This window comes from Pseudorasbora parva, chromosome 7, assembly GCF_024679245.1.
Source record: "Pseudorasbora parva isolate DD20220531a chromosome 7, ASM2467924v1, whole genome shotgun sequence".
In the NCBI taxonomy this organism is placed as follows: Eukaryota; Metazoa; Chordata; class Actinopteri; order Cypriniformes; family Gobionidae; genus Pseudorasbora; species Pseudorasbora parva.
In genome coordinates this window covers 35968344-35987392 of record NC_090178.1, presented here as the reverse complement: position 1 = coordinate 35987392, position 19049 = coordinate 35968344, and the positions used below count along the sequence as shown (strand labels likewise).

The 19049-nt window shown below is 38.2% G+C and overlaps 1 protein-coding gene across 4 annotated transcripts in view; it reads right to left on the bottom strand.

Moving 5' to 3' along the window:
- Nucleotides 1–18702, bottom strand: part of cnot10 (CCR4-NOT transcription complex, subunit 10) — a 41258-nt gene extending 22556 nt beyond the window's left edge. The window contains exons 1-5 of one of the 4 annotated variants that reach the window (XM_067449799.1): nucleotides 18507–18702; nucleotides 17914–18008; nucleotides 17652–17813; nucleotides 15426–15576; nucleotides 15161–15303 (exon numbers count right to left, since the gene is read on the bottom strand). In XM_067449799.1, the coding sequence (XP_067305900.1) occupies nucleotides 15161–15303; nucleotides 15426–15576; nucleotides 17652–17813; nucleotides 17914–18008; nucleotides 18507–18525 (570 nt within the window). In that variant the 5' untranslated portion in view covers nucleotides 18526–18702. The remainder of the gene's footprint in view (nucleotides 1–15160; nucleotides 15304–15425; nucleotides 15577–17651; nucleotides 17814–17913; nucleotides 18009–18506) is intronic. The other 3 variants (XM_067449801.1, XM_067449800.1, XM_067449802.1) reach the window with 3 other exon arrangements.
- Nucleotides 18703–19049: the final 347 nt, after the last annotated feature.

The following is a 19049-nucleotide window of genomic DNA, read 5'->3' as shown; positions in this document are numbered from 1 at the left end:
ACAACATGAAGTAAATATACAGAAGATGCTAAAATGCGAACGGTTATTGGATATCTCAAACGGTGGTCCCGTAGCAAAAGCCTAAAAAACACAAAATAAGAACACAAGTGCCTGGTTCATAAATAAGGCTATACTCCCACCTGCTGGTTATTCTATATATCACACTGTTTTTTTTTTTTTTTTTTTTTTCAAAACATGCTCTCCTTTAAATGACCAGTAGAGGGCAATATTGTATAAGTTTTCAAGCAAAAAAACCTTGCCTCTGTGTGTGTGTGTGAATGGTTTTCTAGCCTGGTGGGGACTTAAACCTGAATGCACACAGACTCATGGGGACCTCCCAATGGGTTTAAAAACTTATAAATCAGACAGAATGAGTTCTTTTGAAAAGGTGAAAATGCAGAAAGTTGTGTGATGGGTAGGTTTAGGGGCAGGGGCACTGTAGGGGGACAGAATATATGGTTTGTACAGCATAAAAACCATTACGTCTATGAGTCCCCAAAAAGATAGCGAACCAGACATGAGTGTGTGTGTGTGTGTGTGTGTGTGTGTGTGGAGGGGGGATGGGCCCCCCCATACTGTGTGTGTGTGTGTGTGTGTGTGTGTGTGTGGAGAGAGAGGGAGGGGGGCTGATTTCTACCTTCAGCTTACTACAGTGTGTGTGTGTGTGTGTGTGTGTGTGTGTGTGTGTGTGTGTGTGTGTGTGTGTGTGTGTGTGTGTGTGTGGAGAGAGAGGGAGGGGGGCTGATTTCTACCTGCAGCTTACTACAGTGTGTGTGTGTGTGTGTGTGTGTGTGTGTGTGTGTGTGTGTGTGTGGTTTTCTAGCCTGTTGGGGACTTCAACCTGAATCCACACAGACTCATTGGGACTCGTGTCACTGTAGGGACCTAAACTGAGGTCCCAATGGGTACAGAAGCTTATGAATCATACAGAATGAGTTCTTTTGAAAATGTAAAAATGCAGAAAGTTTTGTGTGATGGGTAGGTTTAGGGGCAGTGTAGGAGGACAGAATATATGGTTTGTACAGCATAAAAACCATTACGTCTATGAGTCCCCAGAAAGATAGTGAAACAGACATGAGTGTACGTATGCTAGTGTGTGTGTATGTGTGTGTGTGTTTGTGTGGATGGGGGGATGGGCTGAGCTGATAAGGGCTGCCTGCAGCATTACTACTGTGTGTGTGTGTGTGTGTGTGTGTGTGTGTGTGTGTGTGTGTGTGTGTGTGTGTGTGTGTGTGTGTGTGTGTGTGTGTGTGTGTTTGTGTGGATGGGGGGATGGGCTGAGCTGATAAGGGCTGCCTGCAGCATTACTACTGTGTGTGTGTGTGTGTGTGTGTGTGTGTGTGTGTGTGTGTGTGTGTGTGTGTGTGTGTGTGTGTGTGTGTGTGTGTGGAGAGGGTCTCTCTCACTCTGTGTGTGTGTCACCTTGTCTCTTGTTTTTTTCATAATTTAACCCTTTCATATCATAGGCTATCACAAATATCTATCACTTTATTGTGAAAAATAAGTAAAAAACTAAAATATATATTATATCTTTAATTAAATACTGGTCTTCTGAACTTACAAAATTTTAAGCTGCAAAAAATACATTTGCACATAATTGAAAGTGATATCCTAATACTTTTAATTGTTTTCTATAACATGGGCTTTAAAGAAGGTCATGTGCTGTGTTTGCAAAGATCACGTATGACACCCCCATTAAACTAATTATTTATTGATAGAATTCAAATGAATGAAAAAATAATTTCACATGATTTTATAAAAGTGGCTGTTTAGAATAAACTTCCATAAATTATATGCACGCATATTACTCTTACCTGACACTGATATTAAAATCATTGTTGCGGTCTCTGTGATTTGGCTTAATTTATTTTTAAGAGAAGTGTAAGGATAATACAACTTCAGCATTTGGACAGTATTCTGCACTCATTTTGAAATTGACATTTGACATCACCTGTCATAAAATTAATGAATAAAATGTAATTGATCTCATAGATGTGAGTGTTGTGGTTCCTGGTCATAGCAGCACCAGTTGCTGCAGTTAATGAGGTGAATTCAAATGACTTTGACATAGTCCCTTTATTTATTTTTTCCCATATTAAATGCCTATTGGCCTGCTGTGCACAGTTAAGCTGATGCCACCGGGGTGGCGGTGCCCCCGGCTTGGGCCCGTCATCGCTGCTCGCAGCTTTAATTTATTATTATTTTTTTACGCGACTATTTGGGCATTTTTGGGGCCCTTCCCATGCTCGAAAACTCTTGAAACTTTGCACACGCATCAGAATGCGCGGCCATCAGGGCCGGGCTGAGGCTGGGACCCGGGCGTGGCAGGGGGGCTCGACAGCGCCCCCTAAAGTGGGGTCTGAAAACGTGGTCTATAAATCAAACCAACTTCCACGTATATATATGAAACTCGGTACACATATAGAGCTCATCGGGCCAAACAACTTTCGTGCTCTAAGTTATGCGTCAGCCCAACAGGAAGTGAGCTATTATGGGTTGTTCGGAAAACGCATGCTCTGAAATTTGCGATACTCCTCCTAGACGATTTACCCGATCAGCACCAAACTCGGTCAGCATGAAGTAAAGACACTGAGGATGCTAAATTGCAAGCAACTTTTTGATATCTCAAACGGTTTGGCCGTGGGGAAGAGACAAATTTATGGCGAGAAAAGGGAAACAGGAAGTGTGTTATAACTTTTGCATACATTAATTCATTTTGATGAAACTTCAGCTGTGTGTTCGTTGTAAGAGGCCGATCACATGGATATGACTTTTGTGAGACAAAGTTATAGCGCCACCAACTGGCAGCAGGAAGTGTGTCACTTTCAAAATTGCTTTAAATACCCATCTTATTTTCACCCGATTTACTTCAAACTTCATCAGTATAATGTCAAAACATGGCAGATATAGACATATTAATGGATTCCTGATTCTAGAAAAACTGTTGTCATGGCAACGTGTCAAAGTCTAATAATCTTTTTTGGTGTTTTTGAGACTCTTCACATGCTTGAAATTACATGAAACTCAACACACACATCAGACATGCTGTCCAGAAGATGCAAGCAAAGATTCAGAAACGGGCGTGGTAGAGGGGCTCAGTAGCGCCATCTTTTGTCCAAAGCGGGGGGTTAGTTTTATCTACAGTTACCAAACTCGGTATATATATTGTACATTTTGAGCCGGACAACTTTCTAATTTACAGTCATTAGCTCTGACCAACAGGAAGTCAGATAATTTGGTTGGAAGATAACAAGAAGTCGAAAGTGAGCTCTGAGTTTTTACCTTCTCCTCAAAAGCGATTCATTCAATCTCCTCCAAACTCGGACAACATTAAGTAAATATACAGAAGATGCTAAAATGCGAACGGTTATTGGATATCTCAAACGGTTTTCCCGTAGCAAAAGCCTAAAAAAGACTAAATAAGAACACACATGCCTGGTTCATTAATAAGGCTATACTCCCACCTGCTGGTTATTCTATATAATCACAGTTTTTTTTTTCTTTTTTTTTCTCAACACTTATGCTCTCACTTAAATGACCAGTAGAGGGCAATATTGTATAAGTTTTCAAGCAAAAAACCTTGCCTCTCTGGGTGTGTGAATGCTTTTCTAGCTTAGTGGGGACTTAAACCTGAATGCACACAGACTCATGGGGACGTCCCAATGGGTACAAAAGCTTATAAATCAGACAGAATGAGTTCTTTTGAAGAAAGTTTTGTGTGATGGGTAGGTTTAGGGTAGGAGTAGTGTAGGATGACAGAATATATGGTTTGTACAGCATAAAAACCATTACGTCTATGAGTCCCCAGAAAGATAGTGAACCAGACATGAGTGTGTGTGTATGTGTGTGTGTTTGTGGGTGGGTGTGTATGTTGTGGATGGGGGATGGTTGATGGGCTTAACTGATAAGAGTTGCCTTCAGCATACTTCAGCATTACTACTGTGTGTGTGTGTGTGTGTGTGTGTGTGTGTGTGTGTGTGTGTGTGTGTGTGTGTGTGTGTGTGTGTGTGTGTGTGTGTGTGTGTGTGTGTGTGTGTGTGTGTGTGTGTGTGTGTGTGTGTGTGTGTGTGTGTGTGTGTGTGTGTGTGTGTGCGTGCGTGTGTGTTTGTGTTCTTTTTTCTAGCCTGGTGGGGACTTCAACCTGAATGCACACAGACTCATGGGGACACGTGTCACTGATTTCTACTGTGTGTGTGTGTGTGTGTGTGTGTGTGTGTGTGTGTGTGTGAGCCACTCTTCTGTCTAAAAAGATTACCTCCCAATGCTGTGCTTTGGCCTGCGTTGAAGGATAAAACATTTTATTCTGGGTTTGAATAAAAAAAAAAAAAGTATAAAACCAGTTTATTTGTAGGGCATTGACAATATTGTTTTATATAATTAGTTAAATAATTGTGTTAATACAAATAATTATTAATAAAAAAATATAAATATAAAAATTACTAACAAAAGAAAAAAACTCATTTAATTGTCTTTAAAAAAAGAAAAAAAAAGTAGTGTGTAACTTAAAAAATGAGAAGATTAATGCCTTTTGTTTAAATATAAATATAGAATAACTAAATATAGTATAACCAGAAGGTGGGAGTGTAGCCTTATTTAGTAACCAGGTGGGATATGTCCTAGGGAACACTGTTTTGAAGATAAAACTATTGTTGTTATTGCAAAACAGTGTTTTCAGATAGTGAAATAAAAACAATATTCTCTCACTGTTTAGATTTTGTGTCTGTCATTCCCCCTCCCCCTGACTCTCTCAGGATCACTCTATGTGTGTGTGTGTGTGTGTGTGTGTGTGTGTGTGTGTGTGTGTGTAGGGGGTCTCTCTCACTCTGTGTGTGTGTGTGTGTGTCTGTCTGTGTGTATGTGTGTGTGGAGGGGGTCTCTCTCACTCTGTGTGTGTCGCCTTGTCTCTTGTTTTTTCATAATTTAACCCTTTCATATCATAATAGCTATCAGCAATATCTATCACTTTAATGTGAAAAAAATGTATTATATATATATATATATAAAATACTGGTCTTCTGAACTTACAATATTTTGAGCTGCAAAAAATACATTTGCACATAATTGAAAGTGATATCCTAATACTTTTAATTGTTTTCTATAACATGGGCTTTAAAGAAGGTCATGTGCTGTGTTTGCAAAGATCACGTATGACACCTCTGTAAACTAATTATTTATTGATAGAATTCAAATGGATTAAAAAAATAATAATTTCACATGATTTTATAAAAGTGGCTGTTTATAATAAACTTCCATAAATTATATGCACGCATATTACTCTTACCTCACATTGATATTAAAATCATTGTTGCGGTCTCTGTGATTTGGCTTAATTTATTTTTAAGAGAAGTGTAAGGATAATACAACTTCAGCATTTGGACAGTATTCTGCACTCATTTTGAAATTGAGATTTGACATCATCTGACATAAAATTAATGAATAAAATGTAATTGATCTCATAGATGTGACTGTTGTGGTTCCTGGTCATAGCAGCACCAGTTGCTGCAGGTAATGAGGTGAATTCAAATGACTTTGACATAGTCCCTATATTTATTTTTTCCCATATTAAATGCCTATTGGCCTCCTGTGCACAGTTAAGCTGATGCCACCGGGGTGGCGGTGCCACCGGCTTGGGCCCGCCATCGCTGCTCGCAGCTTTAATTAGGGCCCAAGCCCTGAAAGGGCGCAGAGCCCTATTGTTCTTCTAAGGATTTTTATTAGGGCCCAAGCCCTGAAAGGGCGAAGAGCCCTATTGTTCTTCTAAGGATTATTATTATTATTATTATTATTATTATCTTTTCGCCTTTTGGGCATTTTTGGGGCCCTTCCCATGCTCGAAAACTCTTGAAACTTTGCACACGCATCGGAATGCGCGGCCAACAGGGTCGGGCAGAGGCCTTTGACCCGGGCGTGGCAGGGGGGCTCAACAGCGCCCCCTTGATAAACTGGGTCTATATATTAAACACACTTGCACGTACATGTATGAAACTCGGTACACTTATAGATCTCATCGGGCCAAACAACTTCCGCACTCATAGTCATAAGCTTTGCCCAACAGGAAGTGAGCTATTATGGGTTGTTCGGAAAACGCATGCTCTGGAATTTGCGATACTCCTCCTAGACGATTCACCCGATCAGCACCCACCTCGGTCAGCATGAAGTCAAGACACCGAGGATGCTAAATTGCAAGCAACTTTTTGATATCTCAAACGGTTTGGCCGTGGCGAAGAGACAAATTTATGGCGAGAAAAGGGAAACAGGAAGTGTGTTATAACTTTTGCATACATTAATTCATTTTGATGAAACTTCAGCTGTGTGTTCGTTGTAAGAGGCCGATCACATGGATATGACTTTTGTGAGTCAAAGTTATAGCGCCACCAACTGGCAGCAGGAAGTGTGTCACTTTTGTCCAAAGTGGGGGGTTAGTTTTATCTGCATTCACCAAACTCGGTATATATATTGTACATTTCGAGCCGGACAACTTTCTAATTTACAGTCATTAGCTCTGACCAACAGGAAGTCAGATAATTTGGTTGGAAGATAACAAGAAGTGGCAAAGCGAGCTCTGAGTTTTTACCTTCTCCTCAAAAGCGATTCATTCAATCTCCTCCAAACTCGGACAACATGAAGTAAATATACAGAAGATGCTAAAATGCGAACGGTTATTGGATATCTCAAACGGTCTTCCCATAGCAAAAGGCTAAAAAACACAAAATAAGAACACAAGTGCCTGGTTCATAAATAAGGCTATACTCCCACCTGCTGGTTATTCTATATAATCACACTGTGTTTTTTTTTTTTTTTTTTTTTCAACACATGCTCTCCCCTAAATGTCCAGTAGAGGGCAATATTGTATAAGTTTTCAAGCAAAAAACCTTGCCTCTGTGTGTGTGTGTTGTTCTAGCCTGGTGGGGACTTAAGCCTGAATGCACACAGACTCATGGGGACTTCCCAATGGGTACAAAAGCTTATAAATCAGACAGAATGAGTTCTTTTGAAAATGTAAAAATGCAGAAAGTTTTGTGTGATGGGTAGGTTTAGGGGTAGGAGCTGTGTAGGAAGACAGAATATGGTTTGTACAGCATAAAAACCATTATGTCTACGGTGAGTCCCCAAATAGATAGTGAACCAGACATGAGTGTGTGTGTGTGTGTGTGTGTGTGGGGTGGATGGGCTGAACTGATAAGAGTTGCCTGCAGCATACTTTAGCATTACTAGTGTGTGTGTGTGTGTGTGTGTGTGTGTGTGTGTGTGTGTGTGTGTGTGTGTGTGTGTGTGTGTGTGTGTGTGTTCTTTTTTCTAGCCTGGTGGGGACTTCAACCTGAATGCACACAGACTCATGGGGACATGTGTCATTGATTTCTACAGTGTGTGTGTGTGTGTGTGTGTGGGAGGGGGGGGGGGGGTTGTGGATGGGGGATGGTGGATGGGCTTAACTGATAAGAGTTGCCTGCAGCATACTTCAGCATTACTACTGTGTGTGTGTGTGTGTGTGTGTGTGTGTGTGTTCTTTTTTCTAGCCTGGTGGGGACTTCAACCTGAATGCACACAGACTCATTGGGACACGTGTCACTGGTTTCTACAGTGTGTGTGTGTGTGTGTGTGTGTGTGTGTGTGTGTGTGTGTGTGTGTGTGTGTGTGTGTGAGAGCCACTCTTCTGTCTAAAAAGATTACCTCTCAATGCTGTGCTTTGGCCTGCATTAAAGGATTAAACATATTATTCTGGGTTTGAATAAAAAAATTCATGTATAAAACCAGTTTATTTGTAGGGCATTGACAATATTGTTTTATATAATTAGTTAAATAATTGTGTTAATACAAATAATTATTAATAAAAAAATATAAATATTTAAAAAAACATTACTAACAAAAGAAAAAACACATTTAATTGTCTTTAAAAAGAAAAGGAAAAAAAAGTAGTGTGTGTAACTTAAAAAAATGAGAAGATTAATGCCTTTTGTTTAAGGACAAAAATGAGAACCAATGAGCAACCGGCATATAGAATAACCAGAAGGTGAGAGTGTAGCCTTATTTAGTAACCAGGTTGGATATGTCCTAGGGAACACTGTTTTGAAGATAAAACTATTGTTGTTATTGCAAAACAGTGTTTTCAGACAGTGAAATAAAAACAATGTTCTCCCACTGTTTAGATTTTGTGTCTGTCATTCCCCCCCTTCCCCCCCCCCCTTCTCTCTCAGGATCACTCTGTGTGTGTGTGTGTGTGTGTGTGTGTGTGTGGAGGGGGTCGCTCTCACTCTGTGTATGTCGCCTTGTTTCTTGTTTTTCATAATTTAACCCTTTCATATCATAGGCTATATCAGCAATTTCTATCACTTTATTGTGAAAAATAAGTTTTAAAAAATGTATTATATATAACACTGGTCTTCTGAATTTACAATATTTTGAGCTGCAAAAAATACATTTGCACATAATTGAAAGTGATATCCTAATACTTTTAATTGTTTTCTATAACATGGGCTTTAAAGAAGGTCATGTGCTGTGTTTGCAAAGATCACGTATGACACCTCTTTAAACTAATTATTTATTGATTAAAATTCAAATGGATAAAAAAATATAATTTCACATGATCTTATAAAAGTGGCTGTTTATAATAAACTTCTATAAATTTTATGCACGCATATTACTCTTACCTGACACTGATATTAAAATCATTGTTGCGGTCTCTGTGATTTGGCTTAATTTATTTTTAAGAGAAGTGTAAGGATAATACAACTTCAGCATTTGGACAGTATTCTGCACTCATTTTGAAATTGACATTTGACATCATCTGACATAAAATTAATGAATAAAATGTAATTGATCTCATAGATGTGAGTGTTGTGGTTCCTGGTCATAGCAGCACCAGTTGCTGCAGTTAATGAGGTGAATTCAAATGACTTTGACATAGTCCCTTTATTTATTTTTTCCCATATTAAATGCCTATTGCCTGCTGTGCACAGTTAAGCTGATGCCACCGGGGTGGCGGTGCCCCCGGCTTGGGCCCGTCATCGCTGCTCGCAGCTTTAATTATTATTATTATTATTATTATTTTTTTACGCGACTATTTGGGCATTTTTGGGGCCCTTCCCATGCTCGAAAACTCTTGAAACTTTGCACACGCATCAGAATGCGCGGCCATCAGGGCCGGGCTGAGGCTGGGACCCGGGCGTGGCAGGGGGGCTCGACAGCGCCCCCTAAAGTGGGGTCTGAAAACATGGTCTATAAATCAAACCAACTTGCACGTACATATATGAAACTCGGTACACATATAGAGCTCATCGGGCCGAACAACTTTCGTGCTCTAAGTTATGCGTCAGCCCAACAGGAAGTGAGCTATTATGGGTTGTTCGGAAAACGCATGCTGTGGAATTTGCGATACTCCTCCTAGACGATTCACCCGATCAGCACCAAACTCAGTCAGCATGAAGTCAAGACACTGAGGATGCCAAATTGCGAGCAACTTTCTGATTTCTCAAACGGTTTGGCCGTGGCGAAGAGACGAATTTATGGCGAGAAAAAGGAAACAGGAAGTGTGTTATAACTTTTGCATACATTAATTCATTTTGATGAAACTTCAGCTGTGTGTTCGTTGTAAGAGGCCGATCACATGGATATGACTTTTGTGAGACAAAGTTATAGCGCCACCAACTGGCAGCAGGAAGTGTGTCACTTTCAAAATTGCTTTAAATCCCCATCTTATTTTCACCCGATTTACTTCAAACTTCATCAGTATAATGTCAAAACATGGCAGATATAGACATATGAATGGATTCCTGATTCTAGAAAAACTGTTGTCATGGCAATGTGTCAAAGTCCAATAATCTTTTTTGGTGTTTTTGAGACTCTTCACATGCTTGAAATTGCATGAAACTCAACACACACATCAGACATGCTGTCCAGAAGATGCAAGCAAAGGTTCAGAAACGGGCGTGGTAGAGGGGCTCAGTAGCGCCATCTTTTGTCCAAAGCGGGGGGTTAGTTTTATCTACATTCACCAAACTCGGTATATATATTGTACATTTTGAGCCGGACAACTTTCTAATTTACTGTCATTAGCTCTGACCAACAGGAAGTCAGATAATTTGGTTGGAAGATAACAAGAAGTCGAAAGCGAGCTCTGAGTTTTTACCTTCTCCTCAAAAGCGATTCATTCAATCTCCTCCAAACTCGGACAACATGAAGCAAATATACAGAAGATGCTAAAATGTGAACGGTAATTGGATATCTCAAACGGTTTTCCCTTAGCAAAAGGCTAAAAAAGACAAAAGAGAAACACAAGTAACTGGTTCATAAATAAGGCTATACTCCCACCTGCTGGTTATTCTATATAGCACACTGGTTTTTTTTTCAACACTTATGCTCTCACTTAAATGTCCAGTAGAGGGCAATATTGTATAAGTTTTCAAGCAAAAAAACCTTACCTCTGTGTGTGTGTGTGAATGGTTTTCTAGCCTGGTGGGGACTTAAACCTGAATGCACACAGACTCATGGGGACTTCCCAATGGGTACAAAAGCTTATAAATCAAACAGAATGAGTTACTTTGAAAAGGTGAAAATGCAGAAAGTTGTGTGATGGGTAGGTTTAGGGGTAGGAGCAGTGTATGAGGACAGAATATATGGTTTGTACAGCATAAAAACCATTACATCTATGGTGAGTCCCCAGAAAAAGATAGTGAACCAGACATGAGTGTGTGTGTGTGTGTGTGTGTGTGTGTGTGTGTGTGTGTGTGTGTGTGTGTGAGGGGCAGGGGCGGGGGGGTGAAGGGGGGTGTTGTGGATGGGGGGATGGGCTGAGCTGATTTGAGTTGCCTGCAGCATACTTCAGCATTACTACTGTGTGTGTGTGTGTGTGTGTGTGTGTGTGTGTGTGTGTGTGTGTGTGTGTGTGTGTTGTTCTAGCCTGGTGGGGACTTCAACCTGAATGCACACAGACTCATGGGGACACATGTCACTGTAGGGGCCTAAATTGAGGTCCCAATGGGTACAAAAGCTTATAAATCATACAGAATGAGTTATTTTGAAAATGTAAAAATGCAGAAAGTTTTGTGAAATGGGTAGGTTTAGGGGTAGGGGCAGGAGGACAGAATATATGGTTTGTAAAGCATAAAAACCATTACGTCTATGAGTCCCCAGAAAGATAGTGAACCAGACATGTGTGTGTGTGTGTGTGTGTGTGTGTGTGTGTGTGTGTGTGTGTGTGTGTGTGTGTGTGTGTGTGTGTGTGTGCGCTAAAAAGATTACCTCTCAATGCTGTGCTTTGGCCTGCATTAAATGATAAAACATATTATTCTGGGTTTGAATAAAAAAATAAATGTATAAAACCAGTTTATTTGAAGGGCATTGACAATATTGTTTTATATAATTAGTTAAATAATTGTGTTAATACAAATAATTATTAATAAAACATAAATATTTAAAAAAAATTACTAACAAAGGAAAAAACACATTTAATTGTCTTTTTCAACAAAAAGTAATTGGTGTGTGTAACTTAAAAATGAGAAGATTAATGTTTAAGGACAAAAATGATAACCAATGAGCTACCGGTATATAGAATAACCAGAAGTTGGAAGTGTAGCCTTATTTAGTAACCAGGTTGGATATGTCCTAGGGAACACTGTTTTGAAGATAAAACTATTGTTGTTATTGCAAAACAGTGTTTTCAGACAGTGAAATAAAAACAATGTTCTCTCACTGTTTAGATTTTGTGTCTGTCATTCCCCCTCCCCCTCACTCTCCCTCTCTTAGGATCACTCTGTGTGTGTGTGTGTGTGTGTGTGTGTGTGTGTGGAGGGGGTCTCTCTCACTCTGTGTGTGTCACCTTTTCTCTTGTGTTTTCATAATTTAACCCTTTCATATCATAGGCTATCACAAATATCTATCACTTTATTGTGAAAAATAAGTAAAAAACTAAAACATATATTATATCTTTAATTAAATACTGGTCTTCTGAACTTACAAAATTTTGAGCTGCAAAAAATATATTTGCACATAATTGAAAGTGATGTCCCAATACTTTTAATTGTTTTCTATAACATGGGCTTTAAAGAAGGTCATGTGCTGTGTTTGCAAAGATCACGTATGACACCTCTTTAAACTAATTTTTTATTGATAGAATTCAAATGGATAAAAAAAGTTAATTTCACATGATCTTATTAAAGTGCCTGTTTATAATAAACTTCCATAAATTATATGCACGCATATTACTCTTACCTGACACTGATATTAAAATCATTGTTGCGGTCTCTGTGATTTGGCTTAATTTATTTTTAAGAGAAGTGTAAGGATAATACAACTTCAGCATTTGGACAGTATTCTGCACTCATTTGAAATTGACATTTGACATCATCTGACATAAAATTAAAGAATAAAATGTAATTGATCTCAGAGATGTGAGTGTTGTGGTTCCTGGTCATAGCAGCACCAGTTGCTGCAGTTAATGAGGTGAATTCAATTGACTTTGACATAGTCCCTTTATTTATTTTTTCCCATATTAAATGCCTATTGGCCTGCTGTGCACAGTTAAGCTGATGCCACCGGGGTGGCGGTGCCACCGGCTTGGGCCCGTCATCGCTGCTCGCAGCTTTAATTGTGATATTTGAGGCTCGATGTGCTGCGGTGATACGCAAATTCCTTGTTGTATCGCTTGCACACAACCCTGCTCTTGACGACGCTTCCATTCTTTCGTTTTTTAAAACAAAATTTCCCATCCACGGGGCCAAGCAAAGCAGTCTCATCAGCTTCTTCGTCATGTTCACTCATGCCCTGCGTCTCAATCAGCTCCCTAGTTCCCTAGTCAGGGCACTGATCAAGACATAAGTCAATGGGCTGACTCCCTGATCAGTGCCCTGACTACTGAACTAGGGAGCTGATTGAGACGCACCCATGTTGTTGTCGTGACTCCGGAGCGCTAGTTGGTGTTCCAGTATAATCGGTCCGTCGAAACTGATTTATTGAAAAACGTTCCGCGGTGCAAAAATAAATGCGGTTAAATGTTTTTTTTTTTTTGCGTAATTAATTAACTCGTTAAAGTCACGTAATTAATTAATCTTAATTAACGCGTTAATGTCCCGGCCCTAACATAAATAAATATATAAATATCGATACAGCGTTTTTGAGAATCGATACAGTATCGCCAAACATAATATCGTGATATTCACGTGTATCGATATTTTCTTACACCTCTAGTAAATTGTGCATAATTACAAGTAACTAACCCTAACAGGAACTCTAAAGTAAGTACATGTAGTTAATCATATTACTCAGTACCTGTTTGAATTAGTACAATGTAGTATGTCACCTTAAAATAAAGGGTTACACTTTATTTTAAGGTGTCATTGTTAGTGTAATTATATATTTAAATATGGTGTAACATTGATTATCTACATGTACTTCGGTTTAGTGTAGGATTAGATCATTTACTTTTATTACTATAGTAAGTACATATAACATATGTAACAAGAACACTGTAAAATAAAGTGTAACTGATAAAAATGTAATAAGGCAGTAAGATTTATTTTTGAAAGAAAATAATACTTTTATTCAGCAAGGACGTGACAGTAAAGATGCGTTAAATATTTTTATTTTAGGAACACTTCACAATAAGTTCTCATTAGTTAAAGGGTTAGATCACCCAAAAAGATGTTTATCTGCTTACCCCCAGTGCATTCAAATTAAGATTTTTAACTCCAACCGTTGCTGTGTGCCAGTCATAATGCATGTGAATGGGTAACAACTCTATGAGAGCAATTTCATTCGACCGATCCACACAGGCACTAATGAGTAATTATATATATATATATATATATATATATATATATATATATATATATATATATATATATATATATATATATATATATATGATTGCACCAGTTTGACCTTATCAGACGGAAGTAATAGCAGATGGGAACACTAGATCTAGAATCGCCGCGATATGAGGTAAAAAAAACAAACACTGTTGCGTTTCTCACAGAAACTGATCGGTTTTGTGTCTTAAGACATCAATGTGTCGTCAGGAGCAGCAGGGTTTGTGTGCATGTTGTCCAAGCATGTTTTTTTGTTTTGTTTTGCTCTCTTAGAGTTGTTACCCATTCACATGCATTATGACTGGCACACAGCAATGGTTGGAGTTAAAAATCTTAATTTGCATTCTACTGAAGAAACAAAGACACCTACATGTTGGATGCACTGGGGGTAAGCAGATAAACATCACATTTTCATTTTTGGGTGAACTAACCCTTTAATGTTATTTAATGCATTTACTACCAATAATTGACAATGAGCAATACATTTGTATTTTTTATTCCTTGTTAACATTAGTTAATTCTTCATTGCTAGTTCATGTTATCTATCTAAGGTCCATTAAATAATGTTAACAGATACAACTTTTGATTTTAAACATGTATTAGTAAATGTTGAATTAATATGAACTGAAATCAATAAATGCTCAACAAGTATTTTTAAGCGTTATTTCATGTTCATTTATATAGTCAACTAATGTTGACAAACTGAAACGCAATGTAAAGTGTTACCTTTATTTCAAATAAGCGCAGTGTTTTTTTTTAATTCAAAGACATATCATGGTTTCCAAAAAAAATATTAAGTAGTACAACCATTTTCAAAATTTAGCAGCAAATTATCATATTAGAAATATTTTTGCAGGATCATGTGACACTGAAAAATGCTGAAAATTCTGTTGTGCCATTAAAGGAATAAATTACATTTTAAAATATATTAAAATAAAGGATTATTTAATAATATTCTGTAATATTACTAGTTTTACTGCGTTTCTTATGAAATAATTGCAGCCTTGATTAGCAGAAGGGACTTCTTTCACACAAAAAAAAAAATCACTCAACCTTTGAAAAGAAGTGAACTTGGTCCATTAAATAGCATTCTCGTTCTAAACAATGCCAATAAAGATTATAATTAAACATATCAGTTTTTCCTGAACTCAAGCTTCTCAATCAAAAGAAGAAAACAATGATGGAAAAATTCTGCCATCAGAACCCTACATTGGTTTATCAGTAATGTTATTTGAAAAATGCACTCTTTGGATGTTGTTCTTACAGATGTTATCACTTTAAATATAACAACAAGAACTAGTGAGACAGGAACAAAATCAAAACCTCAAGTTATTTGGAAGGAGTTGTACATCGCTCACCTCTCCTTTGCCGTTTTTGCTGTTCCCTTCCTTCACGGTGAGCTTCTCCAGCACAGCCAGCAGGTGCAGTGCCTTTTCTGGCTGGAAGGTTAGCAGGTACAGATCCACCAACAGGAAACAAACGGCCTGAGCAAACCTTTCTTCTAGGACAGAGAAACCCATCAAGCCATGCCACACTACTGCACCAGCTAAAAGACCTAACACTTCAGGTGCTAGTGCATGAACTCGCTGCTGTACCATACTTTATTTGCACTCTGAAACATACCAAAAGGTTCAAGAAACTGGTAGAGCTTCTCCCCAATGGATATAGCTTCTGAATACTGTCGCATGTGGTAATGGATCACTGCTTGATTGTAGTAGAGGATACTGTTCTCGACATCATCCAAACCATCAATATCTTCCACAGCTGTATTCATCTGCAAACAATGATTAGCTATAAGTAATAACCCATAATAATAACTAGAGCTGCCCCCTAATAGTCAACCAATCACTAGTCAACTAGAAGTGGCTTAATTGACCAAAAATGTTGGTTAGTCAAACAAAAGAAATAACCTTTTGGCGAAGACACGCAGTCCGTGTGGGGCAGATTGTTAACGCCATGCCCTTGTGGTAATTACAGTATGTCAGGCAGGAAAACCCAAATGTTTGCCTATCATCCATCAACCTTAAATATGGTAGCAACTTTTCATGGCCGCTCGCTCTCACATTAGCCTAAATAAATGTGCAATAGCCTTTTATGAGCTGCATATTCAAGTGTTTATGTGGAGTGTGGAAGCTATTAGCATGCTTAAGCCAAATGTATACTTTTTTTTTACACATATGCGCAGTGAAATGCAAAGACTTGCCATGTATACTTCTTTTGACTTTATGTGTAAACAGGCATTTGACACATGCGCAGTTAAGCAATCTCTTGCCACGAGTTACAAACCATGTACAAAGTACGCGCAGTTTCACAAATCCAGCGGTGGATGCACAGTACGCACGTACTTTTCTGATGACAAATTTTGCATCATGTGCACTGTGCGCTAACCCTCAAGTAAAAAGTGAAGTAATTTGGCCTTTACTGCATGACATGGAGGCATTTACTTGCATTTATCTTAAAATACTCCGTAATTTGTGGTCTTACATCAAGAGTACAAGAGCCGAGATTAAAAAAAGAACAAAAACAGTTGCCTAACACATAATTCGAAACAGATTCATTTTATTTGTGTGCACTCACAATAACTAAATTTTGTACTATTGTACAATAAAGACCACAAAAAGACGCTTTCTGCCATCTAAAAATGAATAAACCGCAACTCAGCATGAACTTTCCTCAGATATGATTTAAAAAAAACATATATCGAAAGCTTGAAATGTCTATTTTTTAATGGAGAGATTAAAATGGAAAACAAATACTCTATGATTATGTTATGAAATGTGCAAATAGGTGTGTGCACTATTCTGCAGAGTTAGCATTGTCAATATCACTGCAGCCAAAAACACTAATATATCAATAAATTATTAAACTGAGCAGACAGTCTCCTTGTTGTTTTTTTCACGACACATTCAAAATCATTACTTTTGCAAGTGCGCTTGTGGCAAGCTTTATGCATGCATTTGAATGCTAATTAGGCTCTGTATAGGCAATTAAAGGCTCATTATTATGATTTGGCTTATTAATATACACATGTGATTAGTTGACTAATCACTTAAATGAACAACCAATAGTCAACTAGAAAGATCTTTAGTTGAGGGCAGCCCTAATAATAACTAATAATTATAATAGCAGGCCAATATGCATTTGTTGAGCGACATGAGACAACGGGTGCGTTTACATGCACACCAGTAAGCTGATAACTCATAAATATCAGCTTATTGAAATAATCAGTTTTCCCCGTTTACATGCAAACCAGTAAACTGAAAATGCAAGTAAACTGCATTTACATGACTTTATTAATATACCGGGTTATTTCCTTGCAGCAATGTCAAAAATAATAATTTTTGTATCTGACTCAGAGTTTTTCAAATGTTACGTCAGTAGCGATGTTAAATAAAGCATGCACCGTGTCAGCGGGAGATTCATGACTCATATTATCCCTCATGCAGTTACAGATGCAGCGTTTTGACTGAACCTCTTCTACTTCTGCATCATAAGAGAACATACAGGGTCTTAAAAGAGTCTGTGGTTGTGATATATGTCCTTATTTCAGGCAAAACGCTAGCTCGCTCTGTTTGGATGCGTTTAAATCTGCTCTAAGTTTGCGTTTTTGTCACCTATCACACATGCACTTTAGTAAGCCGACAGAAAGCAGGTTAATACGTTTACATGCAGCGTGAAATCGGATCCCGACCGGCTTATACTTACGCAGTTTATGAACGTACTCCGATAAAAGAAAACGGGTTACCACGTTTACATGACCATGCTCATTGTCAGCTTATTAGGCATAATCGGCTTAAAAACGTGCATGTAAACGCACCCGATAAAACAGAAATTAATGGAATACCATACCTGATTCTTCAAGGTCATTAACATCTGCTTCAAGGTTCCAGTTGTTGTCTGCCCACTTTTATAAAACTCAGTAATTGCTTTATTCATTGTAATCTTGTAGTCATCTTTGTTTAGCTCCTGAAGGCTGTCAAGGTGTTTTAGGGACTCATCATAGCTTCCAGTCTAAAGAGACATCATCGTTACAATATAACATATAACAATGTAGCCAACAAATATTCATGCATACTTGCTTTGCTTAGACAACTTAATTATAGTTATTTACGTTAAAGGCCTCGAAAGCATTGGTTGCCATCTCTTTCTCTTGATCTGAGATCCCAGGGGATGAAATGTTGTCATGTTTCATGTCACCAGTTTGATCTTGAGAAGGGAAAGATGCAGTTAAGTGACAGATGTTTGAATCAACTCATGCAATACCTACTAAGTTAACAACATTCACTACCATTACGTATGGCTGCAAACTACGTTTTCGACTGCTTTAAACTTTCAAAACAACAATAACTATGATCGTTGTAAAGCAAGCTATCAAAACAAAGTACATTCAAAAGCCTAACTGTCAAAAAAACGAACACGTTAGTACTCTTATACATGTATAATATCATAAACTAATTATACAAGCACAATTGACATTATATCGCATGAACAAACAGTATTAGGCCAGTTCATCAACGCAGTTAACTATTTGATTAGGTCTCGTTAACACACTCTCGTAATACATGTGTAACCTTTTAAGTTACATGTACACGAATACAAAAATAAGATTTTATTTGTTTAAAACGATCTGTTTACATTCACGGCAGCGCTGAAGAACAGCTGCAGTGTTTATCAGACTGTCTGAATATAACACACGCCGCTTACCTGAGCCTGTTTCAGCCATTCCTTCAAATGCGTGGACGCTAATTCGCTTTTACAACGGGTAAAGACGTTAGTTAATTCCACTATTTGAATATATAGAAAGAAAAAGTGGAAGGTGTGTCTCTCCAAAGCAGATTCAGAACTCCGCCATGAATTTTACCCACAACCACCGCGCGACGTTTTTTTTTAAACCAGCCTTTACGTACGCGATCGCCTCCTATTGTTTTGGAGGACGACCTTCTTCTTCTTCTTCTTCTTCTTCTTTTGATGTTTTATGGCGGATGGCAAACCAGCTTATAGTGCATATTTCGCCACCTACTGGGAATGGAGTGTGAGGTGATCGGAGGCGATCATATCAAGTGTACATCTACTCTCATTACAATTGAATTAAGACTAAAATGATGACGATTCACACCAACAACGAAAAATACCATAATGTTTATTCCAAATGCGCGATTCGTTTATGTTCAGTCAGTATAATAGAGGGATGAAATATAGCTACAGATGTGCATACATAATGTGTTGTGTTGCCGTTTTGCTGCCAAA